This window comes from Chlorocebus sabaeus, chromosome 12 (genome assembly GCF_047675955.1).
Source record: "Chlorocebus sabaeus isolate Y175 chromosome 12, mChlSab1.0.hap1, whole genome shotgun sequence".
Taxonomy (NCBI): Eukaryota; Metazoa; Chordata; class Mammalia; order Primates; family Cercopithecidae; genus Chlorocebus; species Chlorocebus sabaeus.
The window spans coordinates 99,862,367-99,883,482 of record NC_132915.1 but is presented as its reverse complement, the minus strand read 5'-3'; the positions used below and the strand labels follow the sequence as shown (position 1 = coordinate 99,883,482).

General features: G+C 49.0%; 1 protein-coding gene across 4 annotated transcripts in view; it reads left to right on the top strand.

Moving 5' to 3' along the window:
* Positions 1 to 11,651, top strand: part of NR6A1 (nuclear receptor subfamily 6 group A member 1) — a 256,395-nt gene extending 244,744 nt beyond the window's left edge. For all 4 annotated transcript variants that reach the window (XM_073021918.1, XM_073021917.1, XM_008006275.3 and 1 more), the window contains 3 exons: positions 1,426 to 1,547; positions 4,017 to 4,169; positions 6,101 to 11,651. In XM_073021918.1, the coding sequence (XP_072878019.1) occupies positions 1,426 to 1,547; positions 4,017 to 4,169; positions 6,101 to 6,189 (364 nt within the window). In that variant the 3' untranslated portion in view covers positions 6,190 to 11,651. The remainder of the gene's footprint in view (positions 1 to 1,425; positions 1,548 to 4,016; positions 4,170 to 6,100) is intronic.
* Positions 11,652 to 21,116: the final 9,465 nt, after the last annotated feature.

The window sequence follows — 21,116 nt, the reverse complement described above, 5'->3', positions numbered from 1 at the left end:
TTGTGACTAAGCTGTATCTGAGGCCCATCTGGGACCCACTGCCTACTAGCCAGGCCACTGCTAGAATGACTCAGGCCAGACTTGACCGCGTCTTTTATAAACTCCTGCTTCCTGGTTAAGTGTTTGCCTGCTTGGTTTGATGGTATCTCCATCTCTGGTATGAAGTATACCCAAAACATTAATCCCCTGGGCTGGCCTAGCCTGGGGCTCTGTTGCCTAAAACTTGGACTTTCCCCAGAGAGCTCACTCCTAGACCCAAAGAAAGGAGCATGGGGGCTTTGAGCCCCCTCTGCTAGGATATACCACCTTAGATATTAGAAAAACCAAGGCCTTGGGTTCAGGTTCCAAATTCCTACTCTGTCACCAATTAACTGTGTATTTGTGGACCAGATCCCTCCCTTCTTTGAACTTCAGTTGCTCATCTGTACAGTGGTGATGATTATCTTACTCACCTCATAGGGTTGAGAGAATTAAATGTGATAATGCTCATGAAGTGCCTAGCACAGAGGATGGCGTGATATGGAAACTCAGTTAACATTTTCCTCCCTCCTGCGAAAGTCAGGGATGCCAATAAAAATTTTCACTATGCAGGTTGGGCACGGTGGCTCATGCCTGTAATCCCAGCACTTTGGGAGGCCAAGGCAGGTGAATCACGAGGTCAGGAGATCAAGACCACCCTGGCTAACATGGTGAAACCCCGTCTCTACTAAAAATACAAAAAAATTAGCTGGATGTGGTGGCAGGTGCCTATAATCCAAGCTACTCGGGAGGCTGAGGGAGAAGAATCGTTTGAACCTAGGAGGCGGAGGTTGCAGTGAGCCGAGATCGCGCCATTGCACTCCAGCCTGGGTGACAGAGCGAGACTCCATCTCAAAAAAAAAAAAAAAAAAAAATTCGCTATGCATAACTTCAGCTCTGCTGGAAGCAGTTAACATAAGCAAATACAATCAGCAGCTTTTTTTGCAGTGTGGCAGAGTCTCACATAGAGTCACCATGGCAGCTGCCATTGATACCAGAGACTGCATCTCAATAGTAGCTGTATCTTAATAATGTTGTGTTTCTCCACATTTATATCCCAGACCTTCTTTGGCCCTTGTTAGCCGAAGAATGCAAGCATTATCATTTTGCAGAGGAGGACCTCAAAGCATAGGGGGGTCAGATGACCTTGCCAAGATCTCATAGCTTGTGTGTGATGGAGCTGGATTTGAACCTAGATTGACTCTACCTGACCTTGGGAAAAGCAGCTTGCATGAGCTACGTTGGCCTGTAGACAAAGCATGGATCTGCCTGTACTTCCCAAATGGCTTTGGATCCCATTTCCTCCAAGCTCAGCCTGTTGAAGGAGCTGTAGGAGCTCTTTGGCTGCCCTTTCCTGGCCCCTACTGGTATGACAACCAACTGTTAACACCTGTGTCTGTTCCCCAGATTTAGTGATGAAGGGATGGAGGTGATCGAGCGGCTCATCTACCTCTATCACAAGTTCCATCAGCTAAAGGTCAGCAATGAGGAGTATGCTTGCATGAAAGCAATTAACTTCCTAAATCAAGGTGAGTGGCTGGGGTAGGAAAAGGGACCTTTGCGGGGGCCAGGGGGGTCGGTGACATTTGATTTGCCCTCCTGTTTCACCCCTCCTTACCCTCAGGACTGTCACACAGAATCCATCACACCATCTAGGTTTCAATCCAGGAAGACTTGTGCACCCCCTTGTCATCACCCTGACCCTTTATAGTACAGGGAATGCAGGAATGCTTTGGATTTTTTTTTTTTTCTCCAAACTGAAATGCCACAATCTCTATAACTCATAGAGGAAGGAAGAGGATTCGCTTTGTTTAGTCAGTTTTAATGCATTTGCACACAGACACCAAGGACAGTACGTGCGTCATTTTAAATATGTACCAAGTTTACCAGTGACTGAAGAAGAGCAGAGTGACTGATGAAACTATTGGAGATAAGGCCTCTGTAACAGGCTGGCAGTGGCTCTGACAGCCCCTTCAGGGCAGAGTAGGGGTGCACAAACACACACGCGCGCATATCAAGCATGACTTTTAATTAAAAGAATGCTGGGCCGGGCACAGTGGCTCACACCTGTAATCCTAGCACTTTGGGAGGCCGAGGTGGGTGGGTCACAAGGTCAGGAGATCAAGACCATTCTGGCTAACATGGTGAAACCCCGTCTCTATTAAAAATACAAAAATTGGCCGGGTGCAGTGGCTCATGCCTGTAATCCCAGCTACTGGGGAGGCTGAGGCAGGAGAATGGCGTGAACCCAGGAGGCGGAGCTTGCAGTGAGCCAAGATCGGGCCACTGCACTCCAGCGTGAGTGACAGAGTGAGACTCCGTCTCAAAAAAAAAAAAAAAAAAAAGAATGCCGGATGTGATTTATGTGGAATATTACCTGCAAAGGGGCACTTGGCAGCTGCTGGTAAAACCAGTATAGGGAGGAGGGTTGTATTCTCTTTTTTCCAAAGTAGCTAATGTGTACTGTGCTCCCATAGTGGCACTGGGTTCTTCTGCTGCCTGTGGCATTGCAAATGCCCTCGTCCTGTGTCCTGTTTCCAGTCCAGAGCTCCTCTTCTCTTGGCCTACTCTCACCATACATTGGCCAAACCTCTTTGTACTTCTGCACCATTCATGCATTTATCTGGTGTTCTGCATGTCTCCCTTAGGCCAAGCCCTGTGCTGAGCATTAAAGACATTGAAAAAACTTAGACTCCAGGTCTCTGGCCTCAAGAAGTATACATTCTGATGGCACTTGACATATTACTTGTGCCTCAGATGGGGGGAGAACAGTAGCAACTTCTCAAAGGAGGAGAAATCTGAGCTGAGCCTCAGAGGGTGGGTAAGATTTATATATAGACATATATAGCTCTCTATATGGGTGGGTAAGATTTATATATATACACATACATAGCTCCCTCTCTTTATATATATATAGAGAGAAATCTATGTAGAAAAAATGGAGGGGCCAGGTACAGTGGCTCAGGCCTGTAATCCCAACACTTGGAGAGGCCAAGGTAGGAGGATCACTTGAGCCCAGGAGTTTGAGACCAATCCAAGCAACATAGTAAGACCCCATCTCTACAGAAAACTTAAAAAATTAGTTGAGCATGGTGGCACACACCTGTAGTCCTAGCTTCTTAGGAGGCTGAGGTGGGATCATCTATTGAGCCAGGAAGTCGAGGCTACAGTGAGCTGTTGATCGTACCACTGCACTCCAGCCTAGGTGACAGAGTGAGACCCTATCTAAAAAAAAATGGAGGGACAGCCCAGGAGGAAGATTAAGAACAGAAGCGCATAGGAGGTGGGGTGTGTGTGTGTGTGTGTGTGTTACAAACCTGAATGTGTAGGTATCAGCAGGGTTTCTTTTTTTTTTTTTTTTTTTTTTGAGACGGAGTCTCGCTCCGTCGCCCAGGCTGACTCACTGCAAGCTCCGCCTCCCGGGTTTACGCCATTCTCCTGCCTCAGACTCCCGAGTAGCTGGGACTACAGGCGCCCGCCACCTCGCCCGGCTAGTTTTTTGTATTTTTTAGTAGAGACGGGGTTTCACCGTGTTAGCCACGATGGTCTCGATCTCCTGACCTCGTGATCCGCCCGTCTCGGCCTCCCAAAGTGCTGGGATTACAGGCTTGAGCCACCGCGCCCGGCCTCAGCAGGGTTTCTGATTGGTTCCAGCAAAGGGCAAATTTAAAGATACTGTAAAGGATTAATTTGGAAAGGTAGGTTATTCAGTCATTTGTTTAGTATTTTCTCGTATTCTCTGGTTGTTTTGGGAGTTTGGTATGAAGTTGAGAGAAGCCCTAGCCCTCAAGGGGCTCTGTCTGCTTACTGTCCTCTATTTTTTTCGTCTCTCTCTTATTTCTCTTCCCTTACGCAGAGCTTAGTTCCTCCCTATCAGAGAAGATCCGCTGTTTTGAGTGTTTAGTAACTTAGTTGAAAGATGCACATATTTAAGGAGCTGGTGTTTCTTCCACATTAGAATGCCCGTGCCATTCCCTGTATGTTTGTTTTTCCCGCAGATATCAGGGGTCTGACCAGTGCCTCACAGCTGGAACAGCTGAACAAACGATACTGGTACATTTGCCAGGATTTTACTGAATATAAATACACACATCAGCCAAACCGCTTTCCTGATCTCATGATGTGCTTACCTGAGATTCGATATATTGCAGGTAACATTCTGGGTCTTGGGCTTCCAACCCTTCCTTGCTTCTCTTAGCTTGTGAAGGGAATGAGGCAAGCAGTGTTTTCAGGGTGCCCATTCCAGCCCATCACCAGCTGCATGAAAGAATTCTCACCCTTGCCCTCAAAAAGGGTCTGTTATAATGAGAAGCTTGCATTCTCCCTAGAGAAGAGAAGTTAATTTCCTGAGCTCTGATGATGTGCAGGATACTTTGTGGCCTTATATCATTTAATCTCACACCAGTCTCTGCTGGTGGTTGGTGATATTATAGCCATTCTATGGATGAGGAAACAGAGGCTCAGAGTATCTCAAATTAACTTAGTGTCTTGAATTGTGTACTTTAAATGAATTTTATGATACATGAATTATATCTCAGTTTTTAAGATTACCTTCATTTCACAGAATTGCCCATGAGCTTTGAGGGATCATTTATTTAAAGTGGTATCTTTAGCTAGGCACAGTGGCTCATGCCTGTAATCCCAGCTACTCAGGAGGCTGGGGAAAGAGGATCAGTTGAGGCTAGGAGTAAAGACCAGCCTGGGCAACATAGTGAGGCCTCATCTCTTAAAAAATTAAGATAAAATAAGAATGGGAAAAATAAAGTTTAAAATCCTATATTTGCAGAGGAATTTTATGTATTGGGGGGTGTGTGTATGTATGTATGTTTTTATGTGGTCTTGACCCCTTCTGAGCTTCCTGACATTTAAATAGGTCTATTTCAATATAAAATCCTGGCTTTTCTGGTTGTTGCTTTGCTTCATGTAGTAAATATTCTTGTTCTGGCTGTCCAGCACTTACTGAGGGGCAGCTCAGAAATGTGACCTATAGACTAGGATTCTTCCTATAAAATTCAGCAATCCAGTTTTTTAATTCAACATAAAAATTCTAGAGAAAGCAATACAATTTTAAAAGAAAAATATTTCAATCTGACAAGGGAATTTTTTTTCCTACTTCTTGGGCCACAAAGCAGTCTAGCAAATGTGATCTGGGCCTAAACTATTGGAATTTTGGCAATATTTTGACAGTTTGTCTCAGTATTTTCTAAGCTAGAGTTTACTATATGAGCTATTAAGCAGGTACTCTGTGAAGTAAAAGGAAGTCAACAATTACACACCACTCTCCTCCATAGAACTGAGTCCTCAGCCTTGGCGACACTTCCAGTCACCTGGAAAACTTAAAAAAAAAAAAAAAAAAATCAATGTTTGAGTTGCACCTGGAGATTTTGGTTTAATTGGAATGGGGTGGAGTCTGGAGATCGATCAGTGTTTTCAAACAGCTCCCCAGGTCACTCAGAGGTACAGTTTGGGAGAAGAAACACAGCCTTAGGTATTTACAAATTGTATTAGCACACTGAATGCTCTGAGAAGCCCTTCAATCAAGAAATCTGTAAAGCTCTTTTAACCCTGAGTTTCTCAAATGTATTTGGCCTTTTACCCCCGCTCTTTTTTCCCCTAGTACTTTTATTAACCTATTAAACCATTCCAAAGTATAATATTTTATAGAATATTACTTAGAAAATCTACCGGGGCTTGAGGGGGTGAAGGAAACAGGACAGAATTTTCTCAGACTACCTCTCAGTTTCAGATTCCTTGTCTATAAAATGAGGGTAAAAAGCAGTACACAGAGATAGTGTGAGAATTCAATGAGTTAATGCATTTAACCACCTAGAACAGAGTAAGTATTCCCTGAGCAGTAGAATGATGATGAGTTGGCACCATTACTAGGCTCCCTAGGGCACCCAAAGGGGTCTGGATGTTAGGATGTTAACACAGTGTGTCCGACCTTTGTGATACTCCTGGCACTTCTCTTGCCCCAGTCACTCAGCAAGGTGATACTCTCCCTACAGCAGTCCAAGAAGGCTGACTTGCCTGTCCACTAGAGTGACCACTGCTAACTCTTCTTCTCCCCCTTTGTTCCCAGGAAAGATGGTGAATGTGCCCCTGGAGCAGCTGCCCCTCCTCTTTAAGGTGGTGCTGCATTCCTGCAAGACAAGTGTGGGCAAGGAATGACCTGTTCCCAGTGCCCTCCTCAGGCCAACCATAGCGCCTTGGGTGGGCAGGACAGGTTCTGGAGGAAAAAGCCGGAGAGACCAAGATGGAGTCTGTGGAGCAGCATTTCCCATTGCCTCCATAGCAAGAAGAGTTTTTGTTTGTTTGTCTGTTTTTTTAACCTCATTTTTCTATATATTTATTTCACGACAGAGTTGAATGTATGGCCTTCAACATGATGCACATGCTTTTGTGTGAATGCAGCCAATGCATTTTCTTACAGTTTACAGAATGTGAAGATGTTTAATGTTACAGTGTTGTCATTGTTTAGAAATAGTTCTTTTGTATTTTGAGGGAGAGGGTGGGATGGGGCTAAGATGACTATTTCCATAATGTTGACAAAGATAACTACCTCAATGGAAATGGGGGGTGTGGCCATCCCTACTTTTTCCACATTTTCTCAGCAGACATACATTTGTCTGTCAGAGAGCAAATTGCCTTTTTAGCCACAGAATTGCCAGATAAAAGGGCACACTGTAAAGGGGCAAAGTGTTATTAGGAGATTTACTAAGCAAGGTTGGTGAGACGGCAACAGGGCAGGAGATGAAGATTGAGCCATGTCCTTTCCTTGGAAAGCATGCAAATTAAGAGAGTAGGGCACAGTGACCATATTTAAGGCAGGTATCCGTCCACCTAACAAGTCCTAAGGGCAGAAAAATTTCTGTTCTCACACATTGCTGCCCTGCTTACCCCTGCACCACCATCACTGTCTACCACTGTGAACTTTCCATCTAGGCAAAGTCCTGGCAATCAGTTGATCCACAGGACTCGCCTCCCAGCTCCCTTGGGGCCCCCAGCTACCTAGTTTCCTTACCTGGATCTCCTGAGGCCCACCTTCCTCCTTCCTGCTCCCTTACACATTTGACTTCCTATTGGCCCTTTGAAAAACCAGCTGAGCAGAATGCCATATTCTGAAGCCTGGTGCCCACTACTGATTTATTCTCCTTTCACCTTATTTTCTTCAAAGGGTAGTAGGGCAAGGCCAGACTGCAAAAAGAATAGACACTCCCCTTTTGAAATCTCCTGTTCCTCTCCCCTCCCCTTCCTACCATACCCTCAGGTCTAAATCCAAAAACTTCAGGCTTTTTTAAAAATACAGTGAGAAGGACCATTCATTCACCTGTCTGCTGACCAGAAATGTCGCCCCTAAATTCTTCTCCAAGTTCTCCTTTTCTCTCCAGAGTGAGACCAGTTTTCCTCAGGGACCCCGAACATAAAGCCCAAGGCCCAGAGTGGCCCAGCTGTGGACTGGCCAGCCAAGGCCTGGAGGGCTGGAGCCAGAAGCACCTGGAAGGGAAGGGGGGCTTTAAACTACCTCAGGTTCCTGATGGCCCGGCTGCTACCTCTGCAGACATGGCCTGGACTCCTTGATCTCTCACTACCTGCCCCACCTCATCCCAGGACGTGTTCCTTACCCTCTTGACTTTGGCCAGCGCCACACCAGGTCTGTCTTGGAACTCTTTCAGGTGCTTTTCCCCTTTTCGCCTTAATGTAGCAGTTGTCCTGCCTACACCCAGGTACCTTCCACAGCCAGTGTGGCAAGCTGACCACTTAGTTGGCTGCATGCCTGGGTAGGTTGGAGGGGCCCACGGCACCTCCTTCTGCCTATTTAGTCAAAGGCTGTTTGCTCTCTCCCCAACTCAACCTAGTGAAGCTACCCAGGAGGCCACCACGTCGTGTGCATACTGGGTAGTCCATGCCTGATTATAATTGTTTCTTTCTGGTGAAATGTTACGGGTACCCACAGAGTGATGATTGTGGCCCTTGATGGATCTGAAACTCAGAGCGTGACTCCTCAATGCCGTTTGCCCAGTTGCTCTGAGAAAGAAGAGACATGTTCCTCAGGAAAAGCTCCAGCTAGCATGGTTTTCACATCAATGGGAAGATTCTTGTGTGTTCGTGTGTATCTGTTTATTTCTAAGTTCATGATACTTGTTCCCCTGAATTTTTTTATCTAACCAACTAGATCACATTCTTTGGCCACAGGTCAGACTCTGAGCTGCTTTCCTCCAGATCAGGAAGGAGACACATATCACAGACCCTTTCTCAAAGACAGCTCCTGTGTACAGCATCGTTCTTTGCTGAGGCCTCCATCTGTCCAATTATTATTTTTGAAATTGCTTTTCAAATTTAACATTTTACCCGTTGTGTTGGGTGTCAAAAGAAATTGCTCTCTGATGAGGCAAGAACATGTCTCTCCAACAACGTAGTATTGAACAGAGCAAGTTGTTAATTTGTGGAGTAGGGGAAAGGTTCTGCAAGTTGCCATTGTACAAATCCAGTTTTACAAATGTTTGCAGCAGATTCCACAGAACAAAGAGCCCATTCATCGCCGAGAGCCCTGCAGAATCTCTGAGCCAAGTGGCCATGTGTTCCGAGCTGGAGCCTGACCTGTGGACCATCTTTAATGTCTTCTGCACCAGTCCTTTTATGACATGGGCTTTTTAAAACAGGGTAAAGTGAATGTGCTGCATTGCAAACTCAGGTATCATGAGGAGAAGGTAGGAGTGTAGCTAGCAGCGTGGAGACATTAGGTCGTCCACTAGATGTATTTGTGAATTTGGTTTGAAGGACACAGAGAAAGGTTGGAGGGGGAGGTTTGGTATGTTTGTTTTTTGCTTTCTTCCCATAATGTTTGGTTAACAGGTAGCCTTTTTGCTAGTGGAAGGAGAGAAAACTTGTACATGTTTTCTCTAATTTCTCTCTCTGCCCTCTCTCTGATCCCCAGCGAGCAAAAGCACTCACTTGGAGTGAGAATTTTGTTTTGTTTTGTTTTTGTTTTTGTTTTTGTTTTTTTGAGACGGAGTCTCGCTCTGTCGCCCAGGCTGGAGTGCAAGGCGTGATCTTGGCTCACTGCAAGCTCCGCCTCCCGGGTTCACGCCATTCTCCTGCCTCAGCCTCCCGAGTTGCTGGGACTACAGGCGCCCGCCACCACGCCTGGCTAATTTTTTTTTTGTATTTTTAGTAGAGACGGGGTTTCACTGTGTTAACCAGGATGGTCTCGATCTCCTGAACTCGTGGTCCACCCGCCTCGGCCTCCCAAAGTCTTGGGATTACAGGCGTGAGCCACCGCGCCCGGCCGAGTGCGAATTTTTATGCCATAAAAATACGACTCTGAAAGCTACATGGAAAAGGAGAATCTCACCTCCTTACACTACATTGAAACATGCAAGCCTTTTCCTCCCTGTCCTTTTTGATGTTTTCTTGTCCCAAGACAAAAGTTTGGCATCTTGGAACTTATTCATGATCTCTGGCTGCCTTTGTAGACTTTTGGAGTCCCTTGCAAGGTTTGGTGGTCTTGCCCTTAATCTGGAGAAATTCCCCAGAATCTGTCTCAAAGGGCTCAACCTGGCTCAGAGGACACCCAGCCCCTATGGCCCACTCACAAAAGAGAGGTGGGCAAACCCCCAGGGATAGGAGGAAGTAGGCAGGATCCCCCCTATCCTGTTCCCCAGAACCAGAGCAAGGAATGAGGAATCCTAAAGGTTTCTGTGGCATCACTGAATGTCACCCAGTCCACATCAGCCTGCCTGTCACCTGCCACCCTTTTTCAGGGAAGTGAGTACCTGCCGTGGTCAACCGTCACCAGATCCTTAAAATCCTGGGCTCAGTCTGAGCTAGCTGTGTTGCTCTGTTAACCATTTCCTACATTTGTTTGTTCATTCTGGATTTCCTGGGGGAATGGGACTGATGGAGACAGACAAACCCACTGTGGGCAACGTCTAAGCCATGTCCAAGGTTGGTCGAATTAAGGGAACCCTGTCCTCTCAGCAGGACAGAAAGCTGAGCTCTGGTTCCAGGCCCTCCTCTCTGGGGCCCTGGTATATATCTTTTTTCCTTGTTGCTTTTGAAATTTTTGCAATTGTTTTAAGAATCCAGTCTTTCAGACCAGCCCTTTTATTAAGCTTTGAATTTTTTAATTGATTTTTTTAAGTAAACAACAACAACAACAAAAATTTAACAAAAAAAAAAAAAAAAAATGCTACTCTTACTCCCCTGCCTCCCCCTACCCCAGCCCATGAGAGTTCCCTTGCACTCCCCTCTGCCTTTGCAGTTGATCATCCTCCCTTTCTGCTTGGCTTGAAGCATCTATGTCCAGTGTCTGTGAAATGATGTTTTATCTGTGTGTCAGGATGAGAAACGGCAGTCATTCCACCACATGTTAGAAACTGGTTAGCCTAGAGACAAGGGTTTCTGGGGCCACAGCTCAGGGATGTGTATTTAATTACAGGATCCCCAGAAACTCCTCTCTAGGCTGCCACAGCAACATTTTTTCTGGGCTTGGGAGCCATACCTGAACTGTTTCCTCCAAGGCGGGAGCTCCAGAGAGCCTGCCAAGTCTGGAGCAAGCTGGGGCTTCCGCTTTGGCCAGACCTGGGCCACCATGACACTTGAAGGCTTCTAGCTGTCCTACGACATGAGCCACGGTGGCCCTGCCTCTTCCCGCTCACAGAAGCCTGGTCCCTCTGTCTAGCCCAGTCCCCATCTAGCATCCGTCTTCTGGGCCTGAAGCCCTAAATGGGCCACAGCCTGCACAGGAATCAACTGTAGGCTCAAAGGGAGGCGGTGAGTAAGGTCAGAACCTGCTCCAAGCCCAAGAACAAAAGTTGTGTTACTGGTGGAGGCTGGTCCCCAGATCTAGCCCTGCCGTCTTTGCCCTTTGATGACCATTGTTTTCTTTCTCTAAAATGTCTTGTAATAGATGATAATGTTGACTCAAATTTCCATGAAAAAGAAAAAAAAAAAAAACTACCTCTTAAGCGACATCCTGGTCGATTCCTCTCTGAGCAATCCTGTGGGAAAAGAATACTGTAGCTCCTGCTCTGTTTACTTGTTTCTGTCGGGAAAGAAGCCCCGCCTGCCCTGGGCTGTTGGTGTTTTTGTCTGTGTTGCCATCCCAGGTCTGCCATAGGGGCTGGTGGCTGCATTGTAATGTCTGGTCTATGTCTGGGGATTCCTTCCCACCTACCCAGCCAGGGACTGGTCACCCCCGTGAAGAGGCCTCCATTTTCTTCCTGTGCTCCAGGGCATAGGGAGCACCACTCCCATAGACACTACCTTTAGGGGCTCTGGTGGCACACACATCCACGAGCCTTCCCCCGGGTTACCTGCCCTAGGTCCACCTCCACCCACAGTCGTGTGTAGGAATCGAGGAAACGGGATGTCCCTGAGCCCTTGTCCCCAAAGGGCCGGCCAAGGGCTGCCTGCCAGCCTGACTCCATCAACCCTGCATAACCAAATGATAGCTGGTGGGCTCTGCAGGCTACCCAGGCCCTCTGCTACCTCCCACCCTGCCAGCCGGCAAGGGATGGGCCCTGTTCTGTGAATTGACTACCTGTGGAAATGTGACCAATTAGTGTGAAATGCATGTTTAGCAAGTGTTAGGTACTGTATTTGAACCAATAAATGTGAATCCTTCTGCACATGGCATCTGTCTATGAAGCTTGTCTGGGGTTCTGGGGAGGGATGATGGCGTGTCCTGAGGTGCTGGCTTGTGCCTTCAGACCTGTGGCTCTTGCTCATAGCTGACGCCCACCTCAATTACTGTTGCTGAGGCTCTGGCAGGGGGCGGTGTCTCAGAACTGCCTGAATCAATGAACCAGCACTGACTGAAGTGCCCACCTTGTGTCCCAGGCACCATATTGAACTTCAAGGATTATTACTTCTATTTTGTAAGTGAAGAAACTACAGTTGAGGGAGGTGAAAAGACTCTCCCGGAGTGAGTGGCACAACCAGAGAAGTGAGCCTAGTGGAGAGGCAGATACAGACGGCAGTGCAGGGGGGATGAGGTTGTCATTAGGAATGTATGTGGGGTTGTAAGGGCCTGGAGAAGGAGTGGCTTGTTCTATGCAGGATAGTCAGGAAGAGCTTCACAGATGAGTGTTGTTGAAGGTGGCCCTTGAAGAAAGTCACGAGGCAAAGGGATCCACAGGTAGGCCAGGTGGAGGGATCCATGTCCAAAGGGCTGGCTGTATCAGAAAGACGGGAGTGTTCCGGTATAACAAGGGACTGCCATGACGAATGGTGGCAGGTGGGAGGGATTAGCAAGAGTTGAGGCTGGAGAAGCAATTGGGAGCCTTGGATGCCACATTCAGGAGTGTGGGGAAAGAAAGCCGTCAGCTGAGTCTTGGGCAAGAGGGCAGCATCATAGTGCATGAGAGGCCAATGGATGGTCTAGGATGCACTGTGCTCTAACAAAGTGATACTGTCTTTCCAGAAAATAGGTGAGATCTATTAATAGCTTTTCTAGAGCTGAAAAATGGAGGCTCTAAGAGATCAAGGGATGTGGCCAAAATCACACAGGAGTGTTAAGTTTGTACTTGAACCCAGATCTACCCAACTGTCCTGTAGGCCTGCTCATATGATCAGAGAAGTGGCAGAGTTTGGGTTGAGTGGTGTATGAAGACAGATGGGAGAGATGAAGGCTTCTCAGGCTGGGAAGATAAAGGCTGAGGAGGGTTTGATCAAAGTCTATTAATCCTCTTGTGTGAAATGAGGGAAGCCCAGCTGCCTTCCCATTCCTCAGCCTCCAGCACAAGAAACCAGAGAGCCCTTGAGTTTTGAAAGAGATGGGTTTAGAACAAAGGAAATGCTGCAGAACGAATTAATACACTGTCTTCCTTGCCCCACAAGAGGGAACAGATACACAGAGGTGCCGGGAGGAGAAGGGACGCATTGGCCCACTGCCTCGAGAGTCCAGGCACTGTGATTGGTGCTTCGCGCGTGTCACCTCAGTAATCTTCCTAACGGCCTTGCAAGGGGTAGGTGTCAGCCCCGTTTTTCTAATAAGCAAATTGAGGCTCAAGGAAGTTAAGCCTTTTGCTTCAGATGACACATGAGTCAGTGGCAGAATTGGCTTTTGAATCCAGGTCTATCTGATACTAAAGTTGCAACAGGCTTCCTCCCTGCTCAGTCTTAGCAATTCAGTAGTGCTGAATGTGGGTGTCCAGAGTTTGTAGCAAAGCTCAGTAACGGCCTTTGGGTGAACCTTTTGCCATAAAAAAATAAATAAAAATAAAAACCATTAATAAAGGATTAATTCTGTAAGAGGTGGATGAACAGACCCAACCAAAGTGAGCTGAAAAGCGGTGCTGCCCAAACGTAGAATACTGCAGGTGCTACCGTTGGTATGGCTTCTCAGAACACAGACACCCCCCCCCCCTTCACCCCGAGATGGTTCCATGGAAAAAGCCAGAATTCTGTTGCCAAAAATATGGGAAGTGCTGCACTTGCTCTATCGTCCTCATTGATTCTCAGCCCTTATTGGCATACTAAAAGGCTCTGAGAAGTCCCACCTGAAGAAAACCAACGTTTAACCCAGGTTCTACCAAAAGCATTTGAGCATTGGACATTTTTGCCTCCTGTTAAAATTCTGTTGGGATAATATTCCATGGAATAAAAGGACACTGCTCTAAATACATAAATTGCTGCTTATGTGACGCTGAGTTTTTAGTTTCCTGGGTGCCAGCCAATAATATGGAACAATAATAAAGTAACATCTAGAAAACAAAGCAAAGCTCTGTGCTAAATATTTTGTGTGCATTAGAGTACTACTGATTCCCCAGGGCAACCCAGTGAGATTAATGCTATAATGATCCCATATTACAGATAAGAAAACTGAGGCCCAGAAAGAGTAAGTCATTTGCTTGAGGTTACATAACTGGCAAGATGTCAGGAATGAATATAAACCAAATGTCAGGAATGAATATAAACTGGCATCGATTGAGCGCGTACTATTCGATAGGATCTGTGCTGCGATTCTTATCCTTGTGCAAACCCTCAGAGGTACGTAAAACCATCTACATACCTGAAGAAACAGGGAAAGCTGGCTACTCCAAATTAAGTCAGAGTCTGAAGACAGACGCCTCTGGAAATGATGGCAAGGGAAAGTCCTGGGATGAGGTTGGGTCTGACTACACAGAGCTCTTTCCAGGGGTCATTTCCTTCAAGCAGTCTATGAGACAGCAGGCACATCAACCAGAGATCTCACCAGCTAGTCAGTGTTGGAGCTGAGACCTGAATCCAGGGCTTCTGACTCAGGAACCCATGCTTTTTCTGCAACTCCTCGTTCCAGTTCTTGCCCTTCCTGGTTGTATGTGACCTTGACCCAGACAGATGCTTCTCCGATCCTCACTTTCCCTGTCAGACAAATGGAGGTGATGGTACCTGTGTCCTGGGGGACAGGGGGCAGGGTTAAGGAAGAGTGAGTGTGTCTGGCTTAATGTTGGGTCTCAGTGAAGTCAATACCTGAAAGGAGGCTGGGTACGGGGAGCTGTCGCCCCTACACCCCAACAGCAGAAACTCAGCAGAGCCAGGAGCCTTGGCCTGGCTGCCCATCAGGGTTTTAGGTCCACAGTGGTAATCAGTCTCTCAGATCCTATGGCAAAAGTGCCCAACTGCCAGACCTAGGGCTCTTGGAGTCTTGTTCCCTTGGCAACAAGTCTCACCATGGAGACCACAGCCCCATCTTGCCCTCCCTGCATGCTGCCTCTCCACAAACCTTCCTTGTTCAACACCCAGTCCTGGGAGCAGTGTAGGTACTGAGGAGTGCTTCCAGGAGGCACTTCCTCAGATGAGGAGTTGGAGGCAAAAGGATCTCCCATTTTTTGAGTGTCCACTTTATGTGTGGCAAGGTCGAAAGGAATCTGCTACATATGTCATCTCGTTCAGGTTAAAAGCCAGGCGCTCACCCTGTTTTCCGTAAGTGGAAACTGAGGCTCAGGGAGGCAAAATGGACCAGCCCAAAGTCTCACGGCTAGTCAGTGTTGGAGCTGAGACCTGAATCCAGGGCTTCTGACTCAGGAACCCATGCTTTTTCTGCAACTCCCCGTTCCCACTCATATTCCCACGAAGCCTCCAGCCACAATCTGAGGAGGGCTGGCTACCTGGGCCTCTGCGGGCAGCACGAGCCGCTAGCCAGCAGCGCTCTGAGGTCTGGGCTGGGCCCAGCAGCATTACAGGAGGAACTGCACTATTTTAAGCCAGGGCCGGAGGGCCCCATGTGGGCACAGGGAGGGTGGCCTCGGGCCCTTGGCCAGCTTCCCGGAAGTCCCCATGGCCTCCCTCCTCTCCCGCTAGCAGGTTTCTGAGGCAGTGACTTCCCTACAAACAGGAAGGAGGCTCTCAGGCTGGGAGACCTCCAGCCCCAGCTTCCTCCCCGTTGCTACCACCCCCAGGCTTCTCCACTAAATGGCGGAGCCCTCCAGCGCCAAGCCCTATCAGTGTCCATCATCCAGGCTGACTCCTAGCCGTGGGTGGGAGGGGGCCTGAATTTGGGCTCCTTGGGCTGCCCCAGCTCACCCACTACAGTTCCAAGGTCCCTGCTTTCCGAGGCCCTTTGTCCCTCACCCGAGCCCAAGTTCTCACAGACATTCCCACCCAGCTGGCCACTGTGAGCTAGAAAGAAGAGCGTCAGTATCCTTAGATGTGGCCCCATTCAAGGACCCCAGAGAGAGAAAAGAAAAACAGACTAAGAGGCTGAAAATAGCAGAGAGAAACAAGTTAGAACATGATTAAGATACCGACAGTGACAGATTCATCATGACAGAGGTGAAAGCAGAGACAAGCGAAGAGACACCAGAGATGGCTGTGTAGGGCTGGAGCCCAGCAGGGGGTGGTTCAGCGCGATGGCTCCTGACCACCCTCCAAGCACAGGCCCTTTCTCGGGGCTGTGGGGGGCCCACCGGCTGCGTGGCTGAAGTGGAATGTGGGGAGCAAGGCTGGGTCACCCCTTGAGGGCCAAGCGTGTGCACCGAGAGATAAGCTACTCCAAGCTGGGGGCCCCAGCTGCACTGCACGCTCCAGGAGCCTGGCGGAGAGGCCAGACCCAAGGCTGGAGCCCAGCTCTGCCAGATGCCACCTTCTGCACCTCCTACGGGGGCTCCCCCAGGCCTCATGATCTAAGGGTCCCAGGTCCTCTGCCCAGCCCTGGGGGCAGCAGATTCCGGGCACATCCAGTTCATAGAAGAGCAGTGTGGGCCCCGGGAATAGTATCAGCCACAAAGAGGCCCCTGCCTCGCTTCTCCAGCGCGGGTTGCAGTCCTGGGTCAGGTGAGGGGTCGAGGGGTAGGGTCCTAAGCTGAACACGCAGAGCAGGGGCTCCAGCAGGCTATGGGGTACTGCGGAATGCCGTGGGGGCGCAGCTCTTCACTGCACTCTGTGAGCTGTCTCCATGTGGCACTATGCACTCATGTGCCTGAGTGTGTGTCCACGTGTTTTCTCGAATGTGCAAAGATGTACGTGTCCACGTGTTGCCAGGAGCCCCACTCTGCCTCCACAAGTCCCTGCTCTCAGTCTAGAGAAGTGGCCCCAGAGGCACCTGGTCTTCCCCATCCCCATGAGGTGGTCCAGCCCAGAGAGCCACCAGGCAGAGGGGGAAGAGCGAGAAGGTCTATTGCAGGCCCCTAGCCCCCCTCCCCACACTGCAGCTGAGGCTCCCGCCGGCCACGGCCTTGACCCAGCACTATGGACTTCTCTGACATTGGCATCGGATCTGAACATCTGGCAGCAGGCTGATAAGGGGTGCAGCGGAAACAGCCTCTGCTGCCGCCAGCAGGCCCGCCCCCTCTGCTGCCCTGCACGGGGTCTCCACATCCACCCTCCCTCCGCCTCCAGCTCTCCAGGTCCCGGCCCTTCCCACTTCTCATTCTCTGCCTCAGTCTCCCTCTGTCTGTCTGAATCTGTCTCATCCCTACTCTCTCCCCCTCATTTCTTCTTGCTCTCGCTTCTTCTCTCCCCAACCCTCACCACTCTGAATTTCTCTGTCATCCTCCCTCCCTCCCCGACTGGGTCTCCCCCTTCTCTCTCTCTTCATATTTTCTGCCCAAGTCTCTGCAGCTTCTCTCTCTTTTTCTGGCCACCTTTCCCACTCTGCAGCCTGATGACTCTGTCCCTCTCCTCTCTGTGTCAGTTTCTGGGCCTCTGGTTTGTTTCTTCCTTATCCCACCTCCAGGAAATGGGTCTGGCACTATGGGAAAGTCCCCACTTGGGAGAGAGACCCTGGGCTTTGTTCGCCTGGGGAGGGAGGTTGGGGGCGCCTGAGTCAGGACTACACCCCTCCTTTGCTTTCCCCTCCGGGTGGACACAGTAGCCTGGGACCACCAGGGCTGGGGCTTGAAGGAAAGGACAGACAGGCCACCCAGGGGCTCTGGCAGGGTGGAGAGGAGTCAGCCTGCAGGCTTGGGCTCTGGACTTCACTGCCGGGATTTGAACGCTGGTCCCATCACACCTTTGCCTAGTGACTTTGGGAAGGTGCCTGGTCTCTCTGAGCCTGACTTTCCTCCTCTCTTAACTGCTGCTATCGGAGGTTGAGCGGGAATTACTACCTACCTCCCAGAATGCTGGGGAGATTCGAGACTGAGTGCAGGTGTGGAGGGGTTAGCTGGGGACCTGGCACATAGGGGGCACTTCTGAGTTGGGGCCTTGCCCTTCCCAGCACACTGGTAACCCCTGGCTGTCCCCGTCCCCATAGAGCACCCAGTTTAGCTGAGGGTGGGAGGGGACAGCTCAGAGGAAGGGGTTATCAGTGACTGTGGCCAGGGTTGGTTAGGGGATGAGGAGCACCCAGCCTTGAGTGATGGCAAGTGACAGCTGCTGCCGACAGAGGAGACAGGACCCAAGGAGCAGGCAGTAGAGCTCTACCTACAAGTGCAGGGGGAAGTGGTCATTCAGCAAGTTCCAACGCTTGCTCCGCGCGGGCTGCTGTGGACCCAGAGATAAATCAGGCCTTTCCTGGAGGGTTCCCCAGGCTGGGGTGAGGCGTGCATCACAGAAGGGCAAACAATGTCCATGATGATGTTGCAATCTCAGACTCAACTGGGAAAGGGCCTCTGAGGACAGATCAGCGAGCCCTTCAGCTGGTTGTTTGTTTGTGTTTTGCTGACACTTATTGAGCACACATGACCTACCAGCCAGCCACTGAATACGCTACACGTGTTGTCTCCTTTCATCCCCATTTTACAGAGAAGATGGAAGGCCCAGAGAGGGGAGGTGACTGGTCCCAGGTCACACAGCTAGAAAGTGGTAGAACTGGGATTCAATCCAGAGATTCTGCCAGCAATTCTCCTTCTCAGGGCTCAAGGATTCACCAGGAGACTATGACAAAGCCAGGCTGGTTCCTTCTATGGCGTCATGGGGTGGAGAGAGACCTGTTTGTCTTGTTCAAGAAGGCGGACAAAACAGACCCCACTTCATAAGGTCACTCATCAAACGAGGTGCAAAGATTCATGATTTTGTTGTTGTTACATGTATGTGACATGTTAGTGATGGGTATTTGCTGGGATATATATATATATATATATATATATATATATATATATATATATTATTTTTTTTTCTTTTTTTTTGAGACAGAGTCCCGCTCTGTTGCCCACGCTGGAGTGCAGTGGCACTGTCTTGGCTCACTGCAAGCTCTGCCTCCCGGGTTCTCACCATTCTCCTGCCTCAGCCTCCGGAGTAGCTGGGACTGCAGGCGCCCGCCACCAAGCCCAGCTGATTTTTGTATTTTTAGTAGAGCCGGGGTCTCACTGTGTTAGCCAGGATGGTCTCGATCTCCTGACCTCGTGATCCACCCGCCTCGGCCTCCCAAAGTGCTGGGATTACAGGCGTGAGCCACCGCGCCCGGCCTTGCTGGAATATTTCTTATTAAATTCAGAGGGCGAGTGATATTAGTTCAGAAACAAAATCATTGCATTAAAATAGGGACACTAGGCTGGGTGCAGTGGCTCATGCCTGTAATCCCAGCACTTTGGGAGGCTGAGGCGGGTGGATCACCTGAGGTCAGGAGGTTGAGACCAGCCTAATCAATATGGTGAAACCCCATCTCTACTAAAAATACAAAAATTAGCTGGGTGCGGTGGCAGGTGCCTGTAATCCCAGCTACTTGGGAGGCTGAGACAGGATAATTGCTTGAACCCGGGAGGCAGAGGTTGCAATGAGCTGAAACCATGCCACTGCACTCCAACCTGGGCAAGAGAGTGAGACTCCATCTCAAAAATAAATAAATAAATAAATAGGGACACTAAGGCCAGGTGCTGTGGCTCACGCCTGTAATCTCAGCACCTTGGGAGGCCGAGGCAGCTGATTGCTTGAGCCCAGGAGTTTAAGACTAGCCTGGGCAGCATGGCGAAATCCCATCTCTACAAAAGAAAACACAAAACTTAGCCAGGTGTGGTGCCATGTGCCTGTAATCTCAGCTATTCAGGAAACTGAGACAGGAGGATTGCTTGAGCCCAGGGGATCCAGGCTACAGCGAGCTATGATGGTACCACTGTACTCCAGCCTGAGTGACAGAGCAAGACCCTGTCTCGAAAGACATAAAACAAAATAGGAACACTAAAAAGAAGAATATTAAAATAGGGAGACTAGTTAGGTCCAGCCATATGCAAGAGAAGTATATTTTGTAAGATCTTCTCTAGGTGAAAAAGACGTAATTACAAGGTCATGCACATTGAGGAATGAGTTGTCTGTTACATTGTAGGTGGACTATATTTGATCAGTTAGCCATGACTGTCGGTGAAATTATATTACAAAAATTATTATTAGTGAATTAATGATTATTAATTATTAAAACTCTATTGCCCAGGCTAGAATGCAGTGGCACAATCACAGCTCACTGCAGCTCAAACTCCTGGGTTCACCATCCTCCTGCCTCAGCCTCCCGAGTAGCCAGGACTACAGGCTATCAGTATTATTATTGTATATTCACACATAATTTTAAGTGGCATAATGAGGAAAACACACAATAGGTTTTATTTTATTTTATTTGAGACGGAGTCTCACTCTGTCACCCAGGCTGGACTGCAGTGGCGAAATCGTGGCTCACTGCAACCTCTGCCTCCTAGGTTCAAGCGATCCTCCTGCCTCAGTCTCCCAAGCAGCTGGGACTGCAGGCACAAGCCACCACACCAGGTTAATTTTTGTATTTTTAGTAGAGATGGGGTTTTGCCATGTTGGCCAGCCTTGTCTTGAACTCCTGACCTCAGATGATCCACCCACCTTGGCCTCCCAAAGTGCTGGGATTACAGATGTGAGCCACAGTGCCTGGCTGGAAAATACACACTAGGTTTTAAATATAGTTGGCGTTTCTACTTTTTCAGTGGCTTTCCATGAAAATAAATAAATAGATATATACACACATACACACACACATATATATATAGTTTGCTTCACTTATCCAGAAAAGTCCCTCTTGTTCCAGATAAGTGAGATGTTGGGTGTGATTTGCTTATTTCCTCCAATGAAGGGACATGTGGGAGGAGGGGTGGTTCTCAACAGTGACTGCCCCATAGTCACCCTGTGCCCCTCCCTACACTCCCAAGATGAAAGGCAGGGAGGTAAATCCTCTGAGGACGGAGACTTTTCTTCTCTTTCCTATGGGATCCCTGGTGCCTGGAACAGTGCCTGACCCCTACGTGTGCGCTCAGTAAATATGAGATGAACAGAGGAACACACGAAAGATCCAGTCACCGTGGGAGCAGCACAGGGCCCTGCAACCCAGGCCCTACAGGACCAGGATATTTCAGAGCCCATCTGGACCCAGAGATTGGATGGGGATGTCCCAGGCTGTCTAGGGAGGCCTAGCCTTCTAGATAAAGCCCACCCCACCATTCCTGCTACCCTGTCCTATCCTGGCCTAGCTTCATACTTGGTTCAACCTGGGGCCACAGAAGCCACCACTTGGCCTCAGAGGCAGTCTCAGCTCAGCCTCAGTTTTTCCAGCCATCGACTGGGAACAGCAGCAGCCCACAGCAGATGGGGACATTCAGAGGCCACTGTGGCAGGCATGCACCCACCACGTGTCCAGGCCGCTTACCTGCTCGCCTTCTGGCCCCCCTCTTCCTCCACCTGAAGGAAGAGTGAAGAGACAGGTGGAAGCAGCAGGCCACCTG